Source organism: Olea europaea, chromosome 13 (genome assembly GCF_002742605.1).
Source record: "Olea europaea var. sylvestris chromosome 13, O_europaea_v1, whole genome shotgun sequence".
Lineage (NCBI taxonomy): Eukaryota > Viridiplantae > Streptophyta > Magnoliopsida > Lamiales > Oleaceae > Olea > Olea europaea.
In genome coordinates, this window is record NC_036249.1 from 19544492 (window position 1) to 19565392 (window position 20901).

A 20901-nucleotide genomic window follows, 5' to 3' on the forward strand; every position below is an offset into this window, starting at 1 on the left:
ATATTTTCTATGCTAATCCTAAACTAAGAAAGCAAATAAAGTATTTATCCAATATATGAATGTTTGTATTGGGATTGTGAATCTCCCTATGGTCATTTAATTCAATTCTTAATTCATAATCTAGTAAATTCATGCATTCAAAACAATCGATAATTCACTTTTATTAGATATTCTTTTTCAACATATATTAAACCTATATTTAATAAGACCCGATCATATTCTTAGTCCGACTTAATATGAAAAACATGCATTGATTCACAGAATTTATCACACATGATTGCACATTTCATAGATATTAGTCTTAATACCTATTGCTACTATGTTGATTTTACCACGTTCTAGACTTATTATGAATTTTCATACACTGCAACAAGCAACTTGCTATCTAATTCGTGATCAAGCAATCAAATAATTCAACGCGAATGTAAAACCAATCAAGAATTACTAAACTAATCATCTTGAATTAAAATAGACGGCTAGTAGGGCTCATCATTCATCTAATACAATGAAAACTTAGCAAAATATCCTAATTATTAAATTATATAAGAAATAATGAAAAGACATCATCGGGATCAAAAAAATATCTCCACTTTCTTGAATGAAATCTTGATTTTGGATGAATAATCTTCAAGAATCTTGTACAATTCCCTTTATGTTGATGATCTAGCCTCGTCCTTCGCTTCCAGAATATGTTGAATATATGAATTGAATTTTAGGTTTAGGGAGGTCTCACACATTCTAGATGGATTATGGTATTTAAAGGATCCTAAAAATTGTTACCGAAGTAGAGTTTTAATTGGAAAAGGAAACAAAATTTCGTTTCAGAAAAACACATTGCGGTCGCATAGTACAAATGGTAGCAACAATGTAGAATAAATCATAGATGGTCGTCTATTTCAATACAAGTGTATGAGACTTAACCAAGGCATTTGGTGCATCTTCTATTTCATTACACTTTTTTTCCCTTTTTTTTCTCAATTTTTAGTTTAACATTTTTTTACTCTATTTGCAGCATTATCTCCCTTAAACTTTCTAAATGACCCATTTAACGAGTTTTAGATCGATAACTCCCAAGTCGATTAACTTTAGGGCTACATATTTTAACACCCTTATAGGTTTAATAACTCGGGTCATAAAGGCTGAAGATAAATGTCCAAATAAATATATATATGAACTTCAATCTTTTACCCAATTTCTTCTCATTGACCTTAGACAATCCACACAAGATCTTTAATTTCACACATGGAATCACCATTTATCTCAACATCTTCTTCCAATAGTGAAATCCCCCACACTACTCTATATTTTGTGTGAAAATGTAAAATATAGTGGTTTTAGGTTTAGCATCTATGGTCCACTATTTCAACTTATCCAATTATGAAATCAACTCATTCCTACATAATACTTAACTTAATTCACGTGCTTAATATATATCAAATTGACATGAAAAACATAAAATTAACCTAAACATGCAACCTATTCACCATTCATAGATTAATTCATAATTCAATATATTTCTCATTGCTAGCCAGACTAACTCACGCAAGCACATACAAAGAAAATAGTTTTGAGATTTTTCATTTTTTTCAACTTTTATTTAAAGAAATAAAATAACAAAATAAAATTCTTGTTTCTACCTCCAAACTTAAACTAAACATTGTCCTTAATGTCTTGAATCCTAAGTTCGCGTATAAAGGGGAATGGGAGAAAATGAAGAAAGCACTCCCCTGATATGGCGTGAAATTCAATGGCCAGCTTATTTTATTGCCTCCATTGTCTCCTTGGTTAATGTCACTTTATGTGTTCCACGATGTCATGTTTCTGTACAATGCAATTAGAAAAGAACATGAAAAATCAAGTACTTGGAACACGTGTTACTGAGCTCAAACATCAAATAAACCAACTAAATCTCAATGACCTAAGGGGAATAGGAAACGGATGATGAGCTCCCAATAATTAAATAAAAATTACTCTAGATTATCAAAAGTCTAGAAACTAACAAGCGTTTGTTTAAAGTCTTGAGCTTGACTTCTGTTGTTTTTGGCCTCTTCATGGTACATTTTCAAACACAATAGCACTTATTCGGTTCATCATTGACTCCCCACATAATCAGGTTTTCATTATTGTTCCTACCAACAATTCGACCTTTATTTAGCCTGTTCTTACAGCTCTCCAAGTGGTCTATTGGTTGGCAATCCTCAAAGTAAAAAGGTTGCTTGGGTGGATTTTCATAGTGAAGTTCTGCTACTTATCCTTGACTATCAGGACTATTGCATTTTTATCAAAATCTAGTAAGGCCTAACTTGTTGACAATAATGGCATTCCCAGGATTATTGGCATCCAATATACCTCTCCAATGCCCAGAATGATGAAGTCAACTAGAAAAATGAAATTCCTTGCCTTGATAAAGCATGTCTTAGACTATTTTGTAAGGGTGTTTCAATGATTTGTTTGCCAGTTGAAGGATGATAGAAGCTGCCTTGAGATCTTCCAATCCCAATTTCTTATAAGGATACAAAGAAATTAAGTTAATACTTGCTCCTAAATCAATTAAATAATTAATAACTTATAGGTTTCCTATGGAACAAGGTTGATTGAAACTCTTCGGATCTTTAAGTTTGGAAGGGAACCTGTGCTTCATTCTTTAGATAGTGCTATCATTTCATGCTCGGACAGCTTCCTTTTTGCAGTCAACATTTCCTTCGAAACTTGGTTTGTAGTTTAGGATTTGAAGGATAGCATTGATAAATGGGATGTTGACATGCAACTTTTAGAGAACCTACAGGAATTTTATAAATTGCTTTTCCAACTTGGTATTTTGCAACCTTTGAAGAGAAGGGATTAGAGGTGTAAGTGAAGTGTCAAGAACTATTGTCTTAAGCTGCGGGGCTGTCCGAGACTAATTGCTGATCCTTTTGTTGCATCTTCGGACTGCTTCACCTGTTCCTTGCCATTAGTAGATATTTGACTATTCTCTGTCTCCATTCTCTTTGTAGTGATTTCTGACAACTGAACACCACATCGAGTAGTGATGACTTGAATCTGCTATACTCTTTGCTTCCTTCACTGTCTCTGAGGAAATGGAATGGGTAACACAAAACCTTGATTGGGATGGTGATAATGAATGATGGTGGCTCTTTGATCTCAGAATTCATTGCCTCAATTGCTTGTACCTGCTCTCGTGGATTCTTTTCTGTGTCACTAGTCAAGATACCATGTGATTTGTTGGTTAATGCAACTGCTATCTGTCCCACCTAATTTTCTAAGTTGTGCATAGAGGCTTGCTAATTCTACATTGTTGTCTCATCTTGGTAAAGTACTTGACAAGTAGATTTTCTAAGGATTGTCTATTTTCTTGTTGTTGAATCACAAGTGGATTGCTTTTCATCTAATTTACTTGATCCAAATTATCCAACCACACGTAATTCGTATGCTTGTTAAAACCTAGATGGTAGTTGTGTAGGTAAGATCTATTTTGCCTCCGATAGTTCTGAGCATAACTGACCTCTACTGCAGACCCATTTAAGTGGAAGCCAAATGACAGATTGTAGTAATGTGATCTGTCCCACTATCTATGTAAACCAGAGTTAGATTCTGTACTATGTACACAGATTAAGTTAAAATATCAAGCTTCTTCGTTATTGCTTCTATTTGTGTTGCTAATGTTGTCGCTGAGTCTACAATATACATACCAGCTGCCTTCCTCAAAGCTTTCCCATCTATTGGCCAGCTTGCCTGATTCTCAGCAATCCTTTCAAATAGTTTATGTGCATTATCTACCTCGATAGTCAAAATTGATCTGCCCGCAGAAGCATCTATAATATTATGAAATTCAGAGCTCTATCCATTGTAAAAGAGATATATTTGCATCAGTTTAGGAAAGTCAAGAATTGGACACTTCCTAAATGCGCTATTGAATCTATCCCATGCTTTTGGATATATCTCAAAGTGCCTATGTCCGAAAATATATATTTTGTTTCTGATTCGATGGACTCGAAATGGCTGGAAGAATTTCGTTGTAAATTTTTGTGTCATGTCATTCGAAAATACTATGCTCCCGGAAGGTAGTGTTACATCCATACTTTTGCCTTCTTCAAGGTGTGAGGGAATAGATGCATCCTAAATGCATCTTGTGACATTCCATCGCGGCAGATGATTTCATAACACATGAGAAAAGCCTATATGTGTTCATGTGGATTCTTCATGTCTTTCCCACGAAGATGATGTCTTAATGATTCCGAACAGATTTATGATATTTTGTAAGATGTGGAAGTGGCTTGTCCTAATAACGGGTAGATAATTACTGACTGTGCTAGGGCAAGTATAGGATTCACATAACCCCATTAATATAGGTTGATCTGGAGGTGGTTGTTGAATTGGAAGTGTTGCTTCCTAAAATGCATCCTAAATGTGATTCCAATTCTCAGCCATTACACTTGCTCTTCTTTATTCTCTTCTACGATTCTTGGAGGTCTTTTCAAATGAAGATCTCTAAAGAGGATCTCGACTTCATTAGGATCTTGCATAAACTGGTGAAAACTGCGAAGAGCAAAACAAGAAGAGATCAGGTATTTCAATCAAAGCCTGAAAAGAACAAAAGGAAAAAAATAGAAAAAAATCGAACTTAATATATAAAATACTAAATTAAAATTAAATCCGTTATCGACCAACAATGATGTAAAAAAACTTGTTCGCGTTAAAACCCATAAGCGTACGGGATCAATGACAAGTAATAGAAATCAGTAAGTTTTGAGCTTTTCTTTTCCACGAGGAATAATGCTTAATATCTAGTTCCATAATTTTTATAAAATTCGAAATGGAATGACGTCAAAAGAGATTATTTGTATGTTTTCTACAATAATCCTAAACTAAGAAAGCAAATAAAGTAATTATCTAATATGTTAATATTTATTTTGTTGAATCTCCATATTGTCATTTAATTCAATTCTTAATTCGTAATCTAGTAAATTCGTATATTTAAGATAATCGATAATCTACTTTTATTCAATAATCGTTTCCAAGATATATTAAATCTATGTTTAACACGACTCTATCCTATTTCTAGTTCTAAATAATATGAAAAACATGCATTGATTCGGATTTACCACAAATGATTGTACATGTCATGGATATTATTCTTAATACCTATTGCCCATGTGTTGATTTTGCCGTTTTCTAAATTTATTGTGAGAATACCTACACTACAAAAAGCAACTTAATGTTTAATTGGTGATCAGGCAATCAAATAACTCAATAGGAATGCAAAACCAATCAAGAATTACTAAACTAATCTTCTTGAATTAAAATAAATAACCAATAGGGTTCATCATTTATCCAATACAATGAAAAACTTAGCAGACCATCCTAGTTATTAAATTATACAAGAAATAATGAAAAGACATCACTCGGATTGATGAACTATCTCCACCTCCTTGAATGAAATCTTGATTTTGGACGAATAATCTTCAAGAATTTTGTACAATTCCCTTGATGATTTATCCTCATTTTTCGCCTCCAAAATATGTTGAATCTATAAGCTTTTAGGTTTAAGAAGGTCTTCTACATTTTGGACGGATTATGGTATTTAAAGGATGCCCAAAAGATTGTTACTGAAGTAGAGTTTCAATTGAAAAATGAAACAAAATATCTCTTCGGAAAAGTACCATGCAATCATATAGAACAAATAAAAGCAGCAGCAAAAAATAAATCATAGCTGGTCCAGGGAGCTTTGGAGGCATAGATGCAGTTGCATCTAATTAAATCTATGTGACCTCATAGGTATAATTTTTCCCCACCAGACCGTGTTTAGTATTTTCGTTTTATCTTTTTATCCTGATATCCTATTAAAATGATTCAAAGTGTGTTGAAAAGATAATGCAAATGGCTACAATTCTTCCAATGATATCATTTTTCTAATTCGAACGTTTGCTATCCAAAGATGGATTTCAAACTGAAACTGAAAATTTGAAACATTACTTTTTCTCCTAAAGGTTGATATATGATAATATCTTGACCATATTTCACCCTCTTTGACTGCTTTTCTCATCCAATTGACCCTTAACACTCTCGAATTTTCATCGTAAGGGTTGACACAACTTTTGAATATTTACACTTTAGTCCCTAAACTTTGAATTTGCTTCATTTCAGCCTTTTCTCTTGAAATCTTCTTTGTTTATCTTTCAATTGCGCCCATTTAAATCATTGTCATTTTCAATCTTCATTTCATCGTCCTTCTCATCTCTGGATTGTTTGCAATTTAGGCCCCAAATTTTGAATTCACCCTTTTTTCACTATTTTGCATTTTTTTTTTCCAATTCCTTATAAAACATTGAGTTTTACCTATAAAATATAATATATAACACAAGTTAGGTCGTATTTTATTCAAAGAACTGTAAAATGTCATCTTTTAGGACCTAGAATATGTGTAAAAACTACACTTATCAGTTGGCATCTATGAAATTAATAATATCCACATATTTTATTTATGAAATCAGTTAATCTTATTCATTATAATCTCATTTTAATTTTGCCTAATCAAAACAAAACTGATTTTGACTCACTTAAAGTGTACTGGGTATCCAAGGCTTTGCCACCTACACAAGAAGAATCCAGCCCAAATCCCAATTCGTAATTATTGACCAGATTTAGGTGATAATTTTATGTATTTAATTATTGAGATATTATCAAAATATGTGCAATTCCCACCCTACTGGACCACCTCTTGTTTTGTTTTCTTCTCCTTTAAATACCAAACCAAGCGAGCTTTTTGTATATCAGCAGAAGAAGTCGAATACAACACGATTATTGTTGTTATTGTTTCCAAGTCTTGGGTTTTCTCGCTGTGAATTTCGATTCCAGTTTTAGAGCTTGTGGGTTTCATTTTTCTTGTTATTTATTAAGAAGAAAGAAGAGTTAAAGATGAGTGGAGAGAGTGTGACCCTTGACCTTCTTCAGAGAAAAATGGATCAGTTTGCAAAGGAAAGAGACTGGGAGAAGTTTCACAGCCCTAGAAACCTTCTTTTGGCTATGGTAACATTTTTCTGTTTATAAATAAAAACCTTCTTTTGGCTATGGTAACATTTTTCTGTTTATAGATAAATTTATTTTTTCTTTCATGTTCATTTAAATAATGCATACAATTTTTTGCAGGTTGGAGAAGTAGGTGAACTTTCAGAGATATTTCAGTGGAAAGGCGAGGTTCCTAAAGGACTGCCAGATTGGAAAGAAGAAGAAAAAGTACACCTGGGTGAAGAACTTTCTGACGTATTGCTTTACCTGATTAGGCTCTCTGATATTTGTGGAATTGATCTCGGAAAAGCTGCCCTTCGTAAAATTGAACTCAATGCACTCAAATATCCAGTCAAAGGGTGTTCAAACAATGTTACCAACACTAGCACTTCAGATTGACCTATGAAGTTCTCAGACTATACAGTGTTTGGTTCATACTCAAAAGGAAAAGTAGTTAATATCTTATTTATTATGCTTTATAATTGCATTGATAAGTTTTCTATATTAGTCGTGTCGGTGGTGGATTCTGAGAAGTACTTGAATAGTATTCGTTTTACTTTTGGTCTTGGTCTCAAGTAGTTGGGTTGAAAACATTGACATTTCCTAGTATGGTCGTTGTTGGTTTAGCATTAATTTCTCTGAGATTTTTTTTCACTATTTTGGGGCATGAAATGAATCCTTTTGGCATGTGTATGCATTTCCTTTTGCTCTCGTCTCAACAAATTTATTTCATGAAATATTGAATGAATTATTAGTATTTGCTGGCTAGACTGACCATCACTTCAATTCCAGTCAGCTGCGGAAAAGTCGTGTAGTTACAGGTGTTAAAGTTATCAAGCCGATCGGATTGGCTCGACTGGCCACCACACAAGCCTGTTCGCTTCAAAAAGGTTGGGTTTGGTTCGATATATAAGCTCAACCCATGGTGGGGCAAGTGGAACCAGCTCTCAAGTTACTCATGGCTCGATAATTTTTTCATTTCTTTATGTAGAAATTTGCACTTTCACTCCTCGAAAAATAATGAGAACATAAATTTATATGAAAAATCAAATGCAAAAAAAATAAAATAAAATTATAGTTGTAAAAACGAAAGCCAATGACGGTTTGCATGAATTTTTGGCTTCTTGACTCGCATCCACGGCTCCCACCCCTATACGTAGTAGGTTAAAGAATCAAGAGTGATAGGTCAACCCTCTTCCACTAGAATAAGAGATTGACAATCACAATGGGCCATCAATGTAGATTTAACGATTTTAAATAGATGAAGGAAGCTGAAATTTTATTTAAGAATCAGTCGCCAAGACTACATTTATTGGTTGTTGGTTTTAGAGAGAAATATTAATCATTTGTGACCACTGCTATTGATGGAAAGACAATGATAAACATTGGTTTGAGCAAGACTGACAGTCAATTCTTGTCGTTGATGGTGAACTGGTGCCCAAAGTGGCGGTTCGACGTTATTGATTGGCGCTATGAGCTTGGGATCGATGGTCAACTATATTTTATTGTGTTGCATCGCTGACTACAATGAACTGTCGACAATGGGGGATATATGGTATGATTTGTAATATCGATCATGCAATGTTGGTTACTTTGGTCCAAGCCAAAACAAAAGGTTGAAATTGTGAGGAAAAATATTCTTCGAAAATTTTCCTTCTTTCATCGACATTTTAGAATTCAAAGTTGCCTTTCTAGTTACTCTAGTCCAAGCATAAGTGACAATCACGTGGAGGCATGGATCAAAAGAAAAGTCTATGGTTGACCAAAGTCAACATGCCAAAGCCTACTCAATAGTCTAGTCTTTTATAGCGAGGCCCTCTATCCCGAACTCCCTCCCTTTGAAGGACCTCGGACAAAAGACAATTCCCAAGAAGATTATAGTATCTGACTAATGATTGATGTGACAAGTTGCAACTCAATTTTGTCAAATCCGGTCAGCGTAATTAATTATGTACACTGACACTTCAAGGAACTGCTCCTCTTCTCCCAAAAACTCAAGTGCGGCCTATAGCAAGTCGATAATGGGATAGCTACGATAGGACGTCCTAGAGCATCTTCCAAGCAGATGATGGGTTGCTTGAGTTTAGATTAAATTTCTTTAGCTGAGTCGTTGGTGATTATTCATTAATATGCAATCGTCTTTGATACTGTCGGTGTCTAAAAATTTTTGTCTTGCGTCTAGAGTATCTTCCACATTCATATATGGTTACTCCTTCCGACCAAGTCTATGGTCAAAACATGTTGGAATTTGCTTGCGTGGATGCAAATGGACCCGATATCTTTTATCCACATTACCATAATAGAAATTGAGGTCAACAGATTGGCATTGTCTAGGAAAAACCACACAATTAACCACGAGAAACTGTGAGAATAGCTGATTAGAAAATATATTTTGGGTGAGTTTTCTACCTTTGAAGAATAGAAGTTATTCTTGAAAAAAGAACAATTGAAAACCCCATAAGAAACCATTCGGAAAATGGTCAAGTTCTTCTTTGAAAAAAGAACATCGTTCACTAAGAACCCTCAAGAAAGTTGTCTTTGAAGAAGAGATGTCAATATGGGTTTCGAAAATGAAGAGTTGGCGCATCGGAGGGCTATGAAACACCCTGAAGAAGGAAAACCCCTACATGCCACTGCTACAACCTGCCGTCGATTTTACCACCAACATCGACGATGTGGATCCATGCTAGTTGCCAGGCTTACCAAGAATGTCGCTAACATTGCTGCAAAAAAGAAGGATACTACTCAATAGAATATTTCCATGCAAGTGCTGCTTACGAACATGTCGAGCCAAGGAGGATACCCAATTCCCCGCGTCCCTCCCTTTGTTCCATAGGGGAACTATTACCATGATGAGGAAGAAGTTCAAAGCCAAATGATTAATTACCAGCATTATGCCAAGGAAGAGGCTATGCCACTGACTGGCCCAACGAGGCTCCATTTACCTTTCCTCATATATCTATAAGTGTCTTTGATAGGTTGAGCCCTGGAAGGACTAGAAACAAGCATTCTTAGCTATCTCAAGAGCCTAGAAATAGGGAAGCTCAACCTCCGCTTGCACCTAGTAATAGGCAACAAAGATTGTCTCAGTTCAAGAGATCGAATGAAAATACCCAATGTAATATTCTTTAGAACCCTCTAAAAGCCCAAGACTAACTAACCAAGAGGGGGTGAGTTGGTTTTTAAAACATTTTAGAGAATTAATTCTAGATTTAAATTAATGTGATAGAAAATGAAACAATTAAACAAAGACGAATGCAAACAAGGTCAAGTAATAAGCGCAATATAAAAGCAACGAGTAAAGGAATAGAGAGGATTCAAATGATATAATTGTGGAGGTTCGATCCAAAGCAACGATCTACATCCTCCGTTACTAAGTTTTCTAGTACAAGCAAAGCCTTTTCATTATATTGATTGACTTATGGTACAATCCAACTCTTCACAATGCTTTCAATGACTTATAAAAAAGGGGCACCGATCCTTGTACCATTAAGCTTTCACGAGATCTCAATACGACCTTCAAGTTTAGAGAAATGATTTTACAATGAAATATATTTCTTAATAAAAGATAAAATGAGTAAGTACTAAGAAAAACTAACACTTCAATGAATATAAATAAATGATAGCTCAAGTGTTATATGAGAAAACTTTGATGCATAAGATGATTACAAAGTTCAATTCAATCGATCAAAGTTTTTCAATGAGTTCAATGAGAAGATGAAGAATAAATAAATGCAATGTTAGTTCAAAAATCTTCTCAAAATATCTCTCTTTTAATGAATGATGATAACAAATTAAGTACCAAAAGAGAGATGTAGAACTTTGATAAATATTATGATTTTACAAGTTTTATTCAATAAATCAAAGCATTGATATATAGAAATGGAAGAAATGATACAATGTAAGTTCAAAACTTTTCTTCAAAGCATATCTCTTATTGAAATAAGTTAAGTGAAAAAAAAGGGAGATCAAAAACCCTGATAATAATGATGATTAAGGAGTTTGAATCAATCAAAGTTTTTTATATGAAGAAACAAATAAAATTAATGCAAACTAAAGCTCAAAGAATTCTTAAAATAAAAATATCTCACTTTGATACTCTTGAATCTCTTATGAAGAATGAAAAGATTGAGGATATTTATAGAGTTCAAAACGTCAAAATAATTCTATAATTATGAATGACTCATCTGGTCGACCGCATCTTGTTCAAATGATCAATATAATTGTTTGTACAGTAAAAATTAGATGTTGGAAAGGTCAAATTTTGGATTTTTCCGGCCTAGGCCAGTTGGTCGTTCCCCTCAACCGGTTGACCGTCGATAGTTTTGGCCCCTTTTAACTCGATTTAAAGGTTTTGAAAGGCATGGACTTTTGGAAAGTACTTTTAACTAATTTTTCAAGTTAAAAATATATTTTTCAAGTCAAAATATCCTTTGAAAAGTCATTTTTATATTCGATGAAAATATTGCATTCAAATAACTTTTAATATACAGAAATTTTTTTTAATTCATAGAGGAATTTTGAGTTTAAACATTTATTGTCAAATATCTAAGTCTCAGTACCTTTACATTTTGTCTAAGAAATCAATCTTTGATCTTCATTCGAAGTTTGACTCTTAAATTCTTCGATCTTGACTTTCTTTTTGAGTCTAATTTGTGGTGATAGCTTTTGATCTTTGGACGATCATGATCAATTTTTCATAGCATGCTTTGAAAAACTATAATTACTTAAACTCAAGTTGTTAGCAAACAAGATTAGCTTGTTTGTTATAATGAAACCTCTAAGATTATAATCAACCACATGTCAACAATTTCCTCATTTTTTATTATGAAAAACAAGATGATATGTAAAGTAATATTGAACAATTAATATGGAATATAAATCTTAAATGTTGTATGTAATCCATATATACCCCTTATATTTTACAAACCAATATTTAATCACTTTCGATCATATGTATATCAAGGCAAGCATTTCGATCATATCCATCTATCATCACATCTCATCAAGCATATCATCTTATATATCTTCCCCCTTTTGTCGTAAATAATAATATATTCCCCTCCTCAACTAAGCACAAGATGTCAAATATATGCAACTTTGAATAAGATGATAATCATCACATTTATAATAAAATACTAATCAAAGCATGAGTGATGAAATGATAGAAGCATAATCGTTTGGGTAAAATTTTTATAAATTTCAACCAATTATGAACATAGAATCAATCACGCGAGAACATTTAGTACGAATTCAATTTAGCAGCATACTTCAAATTCATCGATAATTCCCATACCTCTTTGAATATATGAAAATCCATAAGTGTTATGTTTAGTGAGAATATCGGCCAATTGATTTTTTGTATTCATAAATTATAAAAGAATATCCCACTTTTGTGCATGATCTCTTAGAAAATGATGTCTAATCTCAATATGCTTCGTTCGAGAGTACAAAATGAGATTTTTGACAAGTTTATGGCACTAGTTTTATCACACATAATAGGTACATGATCAAATGATAAGTGGTAGTCACTAAGAGTTTGTTTCATCCACGGGACTCTTGCACAACAACTAGCTGATGAGATATATTCGACTTCGATGGTAGATAATGTAACAGAATTTTGTTTCTTACTAAATCATAACACGAGTGCAAAGCCTAGAAAATGACATTCCACTAGTGCTCTTACATTCAATTATGCAATTGACATCCGAATAACTAAGTAAATCAATACAAGTGCCCTTTGGATACCAAAGCACTAATGTCCTAGTGCCACTACAATATCTAAAACTATTTTACAGCACTAAGGTGTGATTCTTTAGGATTAGATTGAATTTAGCACATAAACATACACTAAACAGAATATTTGGTCTACTCGTCGTTAAATAAAGAAGAGATTCAATCATACCTCGATATTTTGCTATGTCTATGGAATTACCTTGATAATCTTTATCCAATTTAATTGATAAGCTCATTGGAGTGTTCGTTGATTTCAACTCTTTCATTTCAAATTTATTGAGCGTGTCCATGATGTGATTTGTTTGACTCCATTACTTTAGAGATTGATCACTCGTACTTAGGAAGATTCTTCTTCAACTTGTTGCACATTTGCTTCTTCCTCATTTTGATTGTCAACATCTTTAGGATCTTCTTTTTTTTTTTATTTTGACTGTTCATTTACTCACAAAGGAATCTCCAGACCTACATCATTAACAATACATTTCTCTTAATCAAGAGGATTAGTTTTATCAAATGTTACATGCATTGATTCTTCAACGACTAAAGTTCTTTTGTTAAAAAGAAAACTCTATAAACTTTGCTAGTCGATGAATATCCAATAAAAATTACAATATCAAATTTTGAATCAATTTTATTTATTTTTTTTATTTTTTATTTTTACATGTACAACCAAACACTTTAAAGAAATCAATTCACAAAACTCTATTTATCAAAGTTCATATGGAGTTTTGGTTTTCATTTGATTAACCGAGACTCTATTCATAATATAGCGAGTGGTGCTAACAACGTCTACAGAAAAATGATTTTAATAAATTATTTTCATTTTGCTTATTCCAAGCCATTTTTTGCAATGCGTGATTCTTCCTTTTACTACACCATTTTGTTGAGAAGTTCTAGGAGTCGAGAAGTCCTGTTCATAACCATAAGTTTTGCAAAAATCATCGAAAGAAATAATGTCAACAGAATCCACCAAGATCACTCCAAATTGTAGTAATAGTGTACCCTTTTCATTTTTGAATCTTTATAAAAAGTTTAAATGCACTCAAAATTTTATCATTTTTCATTCAAAAATAGGATTCAAGTAAATTTTTAGAAAAAATGATCAATAATGATGAAAGCATGATATTTAACAATTAAGCTTGTTGTTCTAAATGGTCCAAAAAGATTCATTTGGGGAAGTTATAAAGATCTTATATTTGAAGAATTTGAAAGAGCTCTCCGCTTATTTTCTAAAATGACATGCATCACAATTATTATTATTATTATTATTATTATTATTATTATTATTATTATTATTATTATTATTTGATTTCAAATTTGGCAAACCATTGACAACACAAATTTTAGAAAATTTGAAAGTAGGTCCACGCAAACGTTACCTAGTCTTTTATTCCACAATCGAATATCATCTTTTAAACTTGATAAATATTTTTCTTCACTTTCAAATTCAATGTTTATGACATAAACATCGTTATTTGGCTTCCTATTTCTTTTTGATGTAGCATGTGTTTAGAAGAATCAAATTTGATATGATAACATTTTTATTTTTTATTTTTACATCAATGTTAAGCAAGTATGTTTGAAATTATCAACTTATAAGAACACTTTCAGTAGAGGGAAATGAATAATTACAGTATCTTCAATGTTAATTATTTTTTTTCCTTTTGACAATATCACCAAAACTAACACACCATCATCCTTCTTAATGAAGCTTGATAGCAAAGTTTGATTTTCGATCATGTGCTTTGAGCATCCACTATCCAAGAACAATTTGTTCTTTACTTTTTTGTTACCTCCAAAAATAATTCAATTTTTGTTTTTTTGGTACCCATACAACTTTGGGTCCATAGTTGTTAGTGTTTGTGGACTTTTGAATCCACTTGTTTTTCCTTTCAAAGTGCAAATTCTTTTTAATCGAACAATTAAAAGACACGTGTCCATTTTTATTGCAAAATCCACATATAACATTTGTAATTGGGGAAGTAAAGGCTTTAACAAAGAAATTTTTAAGAGACTTTCGTTTTAAAAATGGTTTGTATCAAATTCCTCCTTTTTAACAATACATTTTTGTTCACCGAGCATAAATCAAAATTATTCTATCCTTTAGTAAATTTGTGAATAATTTGAGTCAAATCTAAAATCATTTCTTGCAAAAAGGAATTCTCCTTAATTAAAAAATTGTAATTGACTTTTTCTTTTCGAAATCATGTTGAGTTTCCAAAAGTTTCTTTACCTCTTTTTTCCAATAGAGAATTTTTCTTTTTGAGAATAAAGTGTTTGTAAGCAAGTTTTCCAATTCTTCAAGAAGATCATCATATGAGATTGATGATTCATCATATAAAGAATTGTAATTTGTGTTTACCTCATTTTCGATTGCCATGAAACACATGTTAGCAACTTTGTTTTGACTTTCATCTTCACCATGAACTTCATCATCACTCTCATCCCATCTCACTTGGAGTGCCTTCTTTTTCATAAATCTTTTCTCTTCGCCTTTTTTCTTCTTTATTTTGAAATCGCAAATTATTGTAAAGACTCCTTCAAATTTTGACAAGAAGAACTAGGCCATCAGGTTCTTTATTGTTTATATTTTTGCTTGAAGCGACTTCATCCGTTATTGACTTTAAAGCAATTTGGCGCTTTTCTTCTTCTATGATTTCATTGTTTTCTTCTTTGTCTCAGTGCGATTTAGCTCATATGTCATTAATATTCCATAGGGCTCTTCTAATGGTTATATATTGATATCTTTGGCATTTTCTATCAATATTCTCAATGAGCACCAATCATCCGAGAGAGACCTAAGCATTTTACTCATAAGTTCACTGTTAGTAAATTTTCAATCAAAGCCTTTTAGGCCATCAACAATATCGGTAAAGCTAGTAATCATATCAACAATAAATTTGTTTTGCTTCATAAAGAAATTTTCAAATTCCTTAACCAAAATATTTATCTTAGTTTCTTTTACTTTGCTACTGCCCAAGTAAGTAACTTCTGAGGCATGCCAAATATCAAATGTGGAATCACATGTGCTAATACGATTAAATTAATTTCTATCAAAAGCACAATAAAGAAGATTTTTGGATCTAGCATTTAACAACAATTTTCTCTTATCATTTTCATCCTACTATTCTCTAGGTTTTGATTATTTTGATCTAGCCTACCATCAACCTTAAAAATCTTTGTAGCCACCTAAGGATCATATTCAATAACTTTCCAAATAATATAATCTATAGATTTAACATAGATCATCATCCTAACTTTTCAATAACTATAATGTGTCATAAAAAAAGGGAAGACGATTTGTAGAATGTCCCCTCAATATTTTGAAGAATGCGGGTATCCATTACTCAAGATTGTGAAATCCTTAAAAATAAGCTCTTACTCTGATTTTTAAAACTTTTTCAAGAATTAATTTTAGATTCAAATTAATGTGAGAGAAAATGGAACAATTAAACAAACATGTACAAATGCAAAAGCAAATAAGGATAGTAATAAGCACAATATAAATGCTACAAGTAAAATGGTAAAGAGAATGCAAACGATATAATTGTAGAAATTCGATCCAAAGCAATGATCTACGTCCACTGTTACCAAGCTCTTTGGCACGAGCAAGACATTTTCACTATATTGATTGATTTGTGACCCTTTTACAAAGTTTCTAGTAACTTTAAACAAGGATCATCGACCCTTATAAAATATTAAGTTCTATAACACCTCAAAATGACCTACATTACTGAGCTTCACAGGATCTCAATATGACCCACACGGTGACTTACAACAAGAAGCACCAATCATTATAGTATTAAGTTTTCACGAGACCTCAATACGACCCCCAAGTTTAGAAAAATGATTTTGCATTGAAATTTCTCACTTAATAAATGATACAAATGAAATAAGTACTAAGAGAGATTAATACTTCAATGAATAGTAATAAATGATAGCTCAAGTGCTATATGAGAAAACTTTGATGAATATGATGATTTCAAAGTTTAATTCAATTGATAAGATGAAGAAGAAATAAATGCAATGTTAGTTCAAAAATCTTCTCAAAATATTTCTCTTTTAATGAATAATAATAGCAAATTAAGTACCAAAAGAGTGAAGTAAAACTTTGATAAATATTATGATTTTATAAGTTTGATTCAATGAATCAAAGCTTTGATACATAGAAATGGAAGAAATGATATAATGTAAATTCAAAACTTTTCTTCAAAATATATCTCTCTTCTATGAATGATTGAAATAAGTTAAGTGAAAAAAAAAAAAGAGAGAGAGAGATGAAAAACTCTACTGCTGATGATAATTAAGGAGTTTAAATCAATAAAAAAATTTTATATAAAGAAAGAAATGCAAAGGAAAGCTCAAAGGATTCTTAAAAAAAAAAAAAAAAAGGATCTCAATTTGATGCTTTTGAATCTCTTATGAAGAATGGAAAGAGTGATGATATTTATAGAGTTTAAAACGTCAAAAAATATGTAATTATGGATGACGCATTCGATCGACCACCTCTTGTCTGAATGACCAATATAATCATTTAAACAGTAAAAATCAAAGGTCAGAACGGTTAAATTTTGGACTAATGAAATTTTTCGATCGATCACCACCTTGGGCTAGTCAACCTCTTTCCCGGTCAGTTGACCACAAGCAATTTTCGGCATTTTCGTGTTGGCCTCATTTGGAAGATATTTTTAACTAATTTTTCAAGTCAAAATATTCTTTTAATAGTCATTTTTATACTTGATAAAAATGTTGCATTCGAGTAACTTTTAATGCACAAAAATTATTTTTAATGCATAAAAAGATTTTGAGCTTAAACATTTATTGCCAAATATCAAAGTGTTAGTACCTTTACATTTATCTAAAAAATCAAGTTTTTGATCTTTTTTCGAAGTTTGGCTCTTAAATTCTTCGATCTTGATTTCTTTAATGAGTCCGATTTGTGATGATAGCTTTTAATTTCTTTGAAATACTATAATCACTTAAATTCAACTTGTTAACAAACAAGATTAGCTTGTTTGTTATAATAAAAACTTAAAGGTTATAATCAACCATAGGTCAACACTCTTCGTCTAAAAATAGGTGTTTGAGGAGGGCAAAGCAGGCCAAATATCAAGCAGGTCCATCTCAATGACTCCTGGACCTCAAATTAGAGTGGATAAAGATTCCAACAAACCAAAGAGGTTTTGCGACCTAACAACAACTTGCCTTTCTCTTAGGGACTAAGGAGCGTTCCCATCCCAAGCCACTTTGTACAACCTAAAATTCCTAAGTTAGATGAAGGGGGTGACTTCGCCAAGAACCTCAACAGATTTAAAACTCATGTGAATGGTTCATCTCCTACAATAAAATATAGAGCCTTTCACTTAACTTTAAGCGAGACTGTTGAAGTATGAAATACTAAAATTTCGGAAGGAAGTATTAGAAGCTGGCGAGACTTCAAAAAGGATTTCCTTAAGAGCTTCGAGACTAGCAAAGAAGGAAAGGCCCTATATAACGTCTCCAGTACACAAGGCAGGAGTCAAGAAAATCATTGAAAAGTTTGTTATCCTATTTCACCGATGAAATAACTTACTGTGTACAAGTTACTGATAGGAAAGCAGTATCTACCTTGAGATGAGGATTGGACATGAACTCTTTCTTTTGGAGAGAAGTACGAAATAGTGACCTTACCAGGTATGATGCCTTACTAGAAATGATAAAGTACGAGATCATCAATAAGGAATTGAAGGATCACCGCTATAGGTCCAACTGAGGACTTTCACCTCCTCAAAGACAAAGAGAACGTGTTCCTACCTTCCATTTGATAGATCACCAGGTCAGGCAGTCAACCGCCCTCAACTTATGGTAGGCGCTGGTAGCAGGAATGCTAAATGCAGTACTTGTTTTAGTTTATGAAGAATGATATGTTGATATGCACTAAGTAAGGTCTAGGTAACGATTTGCTCAAAGGAAAAGTGGTAGAGGATGAAGCGTCGAATGTAGAAATAGGGAGGAAGCATCCCTCTACTATACCTACCACCATTTCTACAGTCATAACTTAACTAACTATAGGGATATTACCTTGTACCCGTAACCCAGTAATCAAAGGGATAATAGATGTCTATGAAGAGATGAACCCCATTCTAGACAAGATCGACGACCTGGGAGAGATAAGATGAGACGGTCCCTTCGGATGACGCTCATAGGTGAGAAAGTGATAGGAATGGCCTGGAGAAGGCCAAAGGCAAAGAATGAGTTTTTTTTTTTTTTTTTTTTGCTAACACAAGCCATGAACCCATTCGAGAGATAGATACAATTTTTGGAAGCCCATACCATACATGCTAAACGAAATTATGCGAGGGAGGCTAGAAACCTCCTATGGCAAGTTCCATAGTCAACAACAATCGACCCTCGATCGAAAGGAATGTGCAGTCCATTACTTTTACCCAAGATAATGCAATTGGCTTGCACTATCCACATTGTGATGCCTTGGTGGTAAGGACCATTATGCACAAATGGCCTTAAAAGAATGCTAGTAGATAATGAGAGTTCAGCTAATATCATATTTGGAACAACATTTGATAAGATGGAAATGGACCATGAGTTGATCCCCATGAACTTCTCCTTGTATGATTTCACTGATGATAGTGGCACCATTGGCACCTAACCATTTTATGGAGTTTTTAGTAGTGGACAACCGGTTCACCTACCATAGGGTATTGGGTAGATCGGTTTTGAATGAGTTATGGGCCGTTATATCTGTCCACCATGAAAATAGTATCACAACTGTTAGAGAAGATCAAATGAGCTCCAAAAGCTGCTATTTGAATTTTCTTAGGAAGGCAGAACCTATAGATGTCAATGTAATTCTACTAGACATTAACAAAGATAATGCTCCTAGACAAAGATAGAACTCCGAACAAGGGAAAGACATCGAAATGGAAGATGCTTCAAAAAAAGAAGCAATCCTTGGAGTGATAAACACCCCTAAAGAAGGAAAAACTGCTGAAGAAGTGGCTAAGTTTGATTAACAAGATCCTCAAACTTTCTCGACTGAGGAGTTGGAAATTTTTTCAATGGATCCCAGGATCTATCCATTTCTTTAAAGGTTGGAAAAGATCTGCCAACGGAGGCTAAGGAGAAGTTGAAGCACTTTTTGGGTGAGAACTTGGATGTCTTTACTTGGAAGTATGAGAAAATGTTGACATTGATCCAAAAGAAAGTTGCCATCACCAGAAAATTGATCCTATGGTTCACCGTATCAATATAAAAAGAGGGCCCTCAACCCAGAAAGGTATGAGGCTTTGAAAGATGAAGTGAAAAAGCCAATTGACAACTGATTCATCAAAGAGGCTACATATTCAAAGTGGGTCTCAAACACACTGTCCTTGTCAATTTCTCCAATCTCAATCAGGCTTACCCCATAGACAATTTTTCTCTTCCACAAATAGATCGACTTGTTGACTTCATCGCTAGGCATGAACTGATAAGCTTCGTGGATGCCTACTTAGGCTACAACCAGATCTTATGTACTCCTGATGAATAACATACATCCTTCATAATGGATAAGAGCTATACTAATACAAGGTGATACCCTTTAGGTTGAAAATGCTAAGGCCACATATTAGAGACTTGTCAATAAAATGCTAGGTCTATGTAAATGACATGCTGGTGAAAATCCTCAAAATAAGGGATCATATTAAACATTTAGACAAAGCTTTTCCAAATATTGAGAAGGTACATGATGAGGTTGATCCCCTTAAATGAGTGTTTGGTGTCGCCTCCGAAAAGTTCCTAAGCTACATGGTCAACTAGATGGGCAGAGAGACTAATCCTGAAACGATTAAAGCTCTAATCGAAATGAGGTCAACCCAAAAGCCTAAAAAAATGCAAAGTCTCATTAGTGCGTAGCAACCTCGAGCCACTTCGTCTCGAAGACAAGTGTCTTCCCTTTTTCAAAGTTCTAAAAGGAAGGAAGAAGTTTTAGTATACAGACGAGGGTAAAGAGACCTTTTAAGGGGCTGAAAAAGCATTTGGAAAAAGACCTCTTCTTTTCCAAACCTAAAATTGATCTCTAAAAATATACTTGGCGGCATCTATTGATGCCATCAATTCGATGCTTGTAGGAAGGGAAAGTGATCACCAACTGTTCATTTACTATGAAAGTAAAACACATTT

At 33.2% G+C, this 20901-nt stretch overlaps 1 protein-coding gene across 1 annotated transcript; it reads left to right on the plus strand.

Moving 5' to 3' along the window:
- The first annotated feature begins 6745 nt into the window (after window positions 1-6745).
- Window positions 6746-7665, plus strand: LOC111408248 (dCTP pyrophosphatase 1-like). The gene is made up of 2 exons (XM_023038034.1): window positions 6746-7029; window positions 7150-7665. Exons 1-2 carry the CDS (start codon window positions 6919-6921, stop codon window positions 7405-7407), a joined length of 369 nt encoding a protein of 122 aa, XP_022893802.1. The 5' UTR covers window positions 6746-6918; the 3' UTR covers window positions 7408-7665.
- The last annotated feature ends 13236 nt before the right edge of the window (window positions 7666-20901 follow it).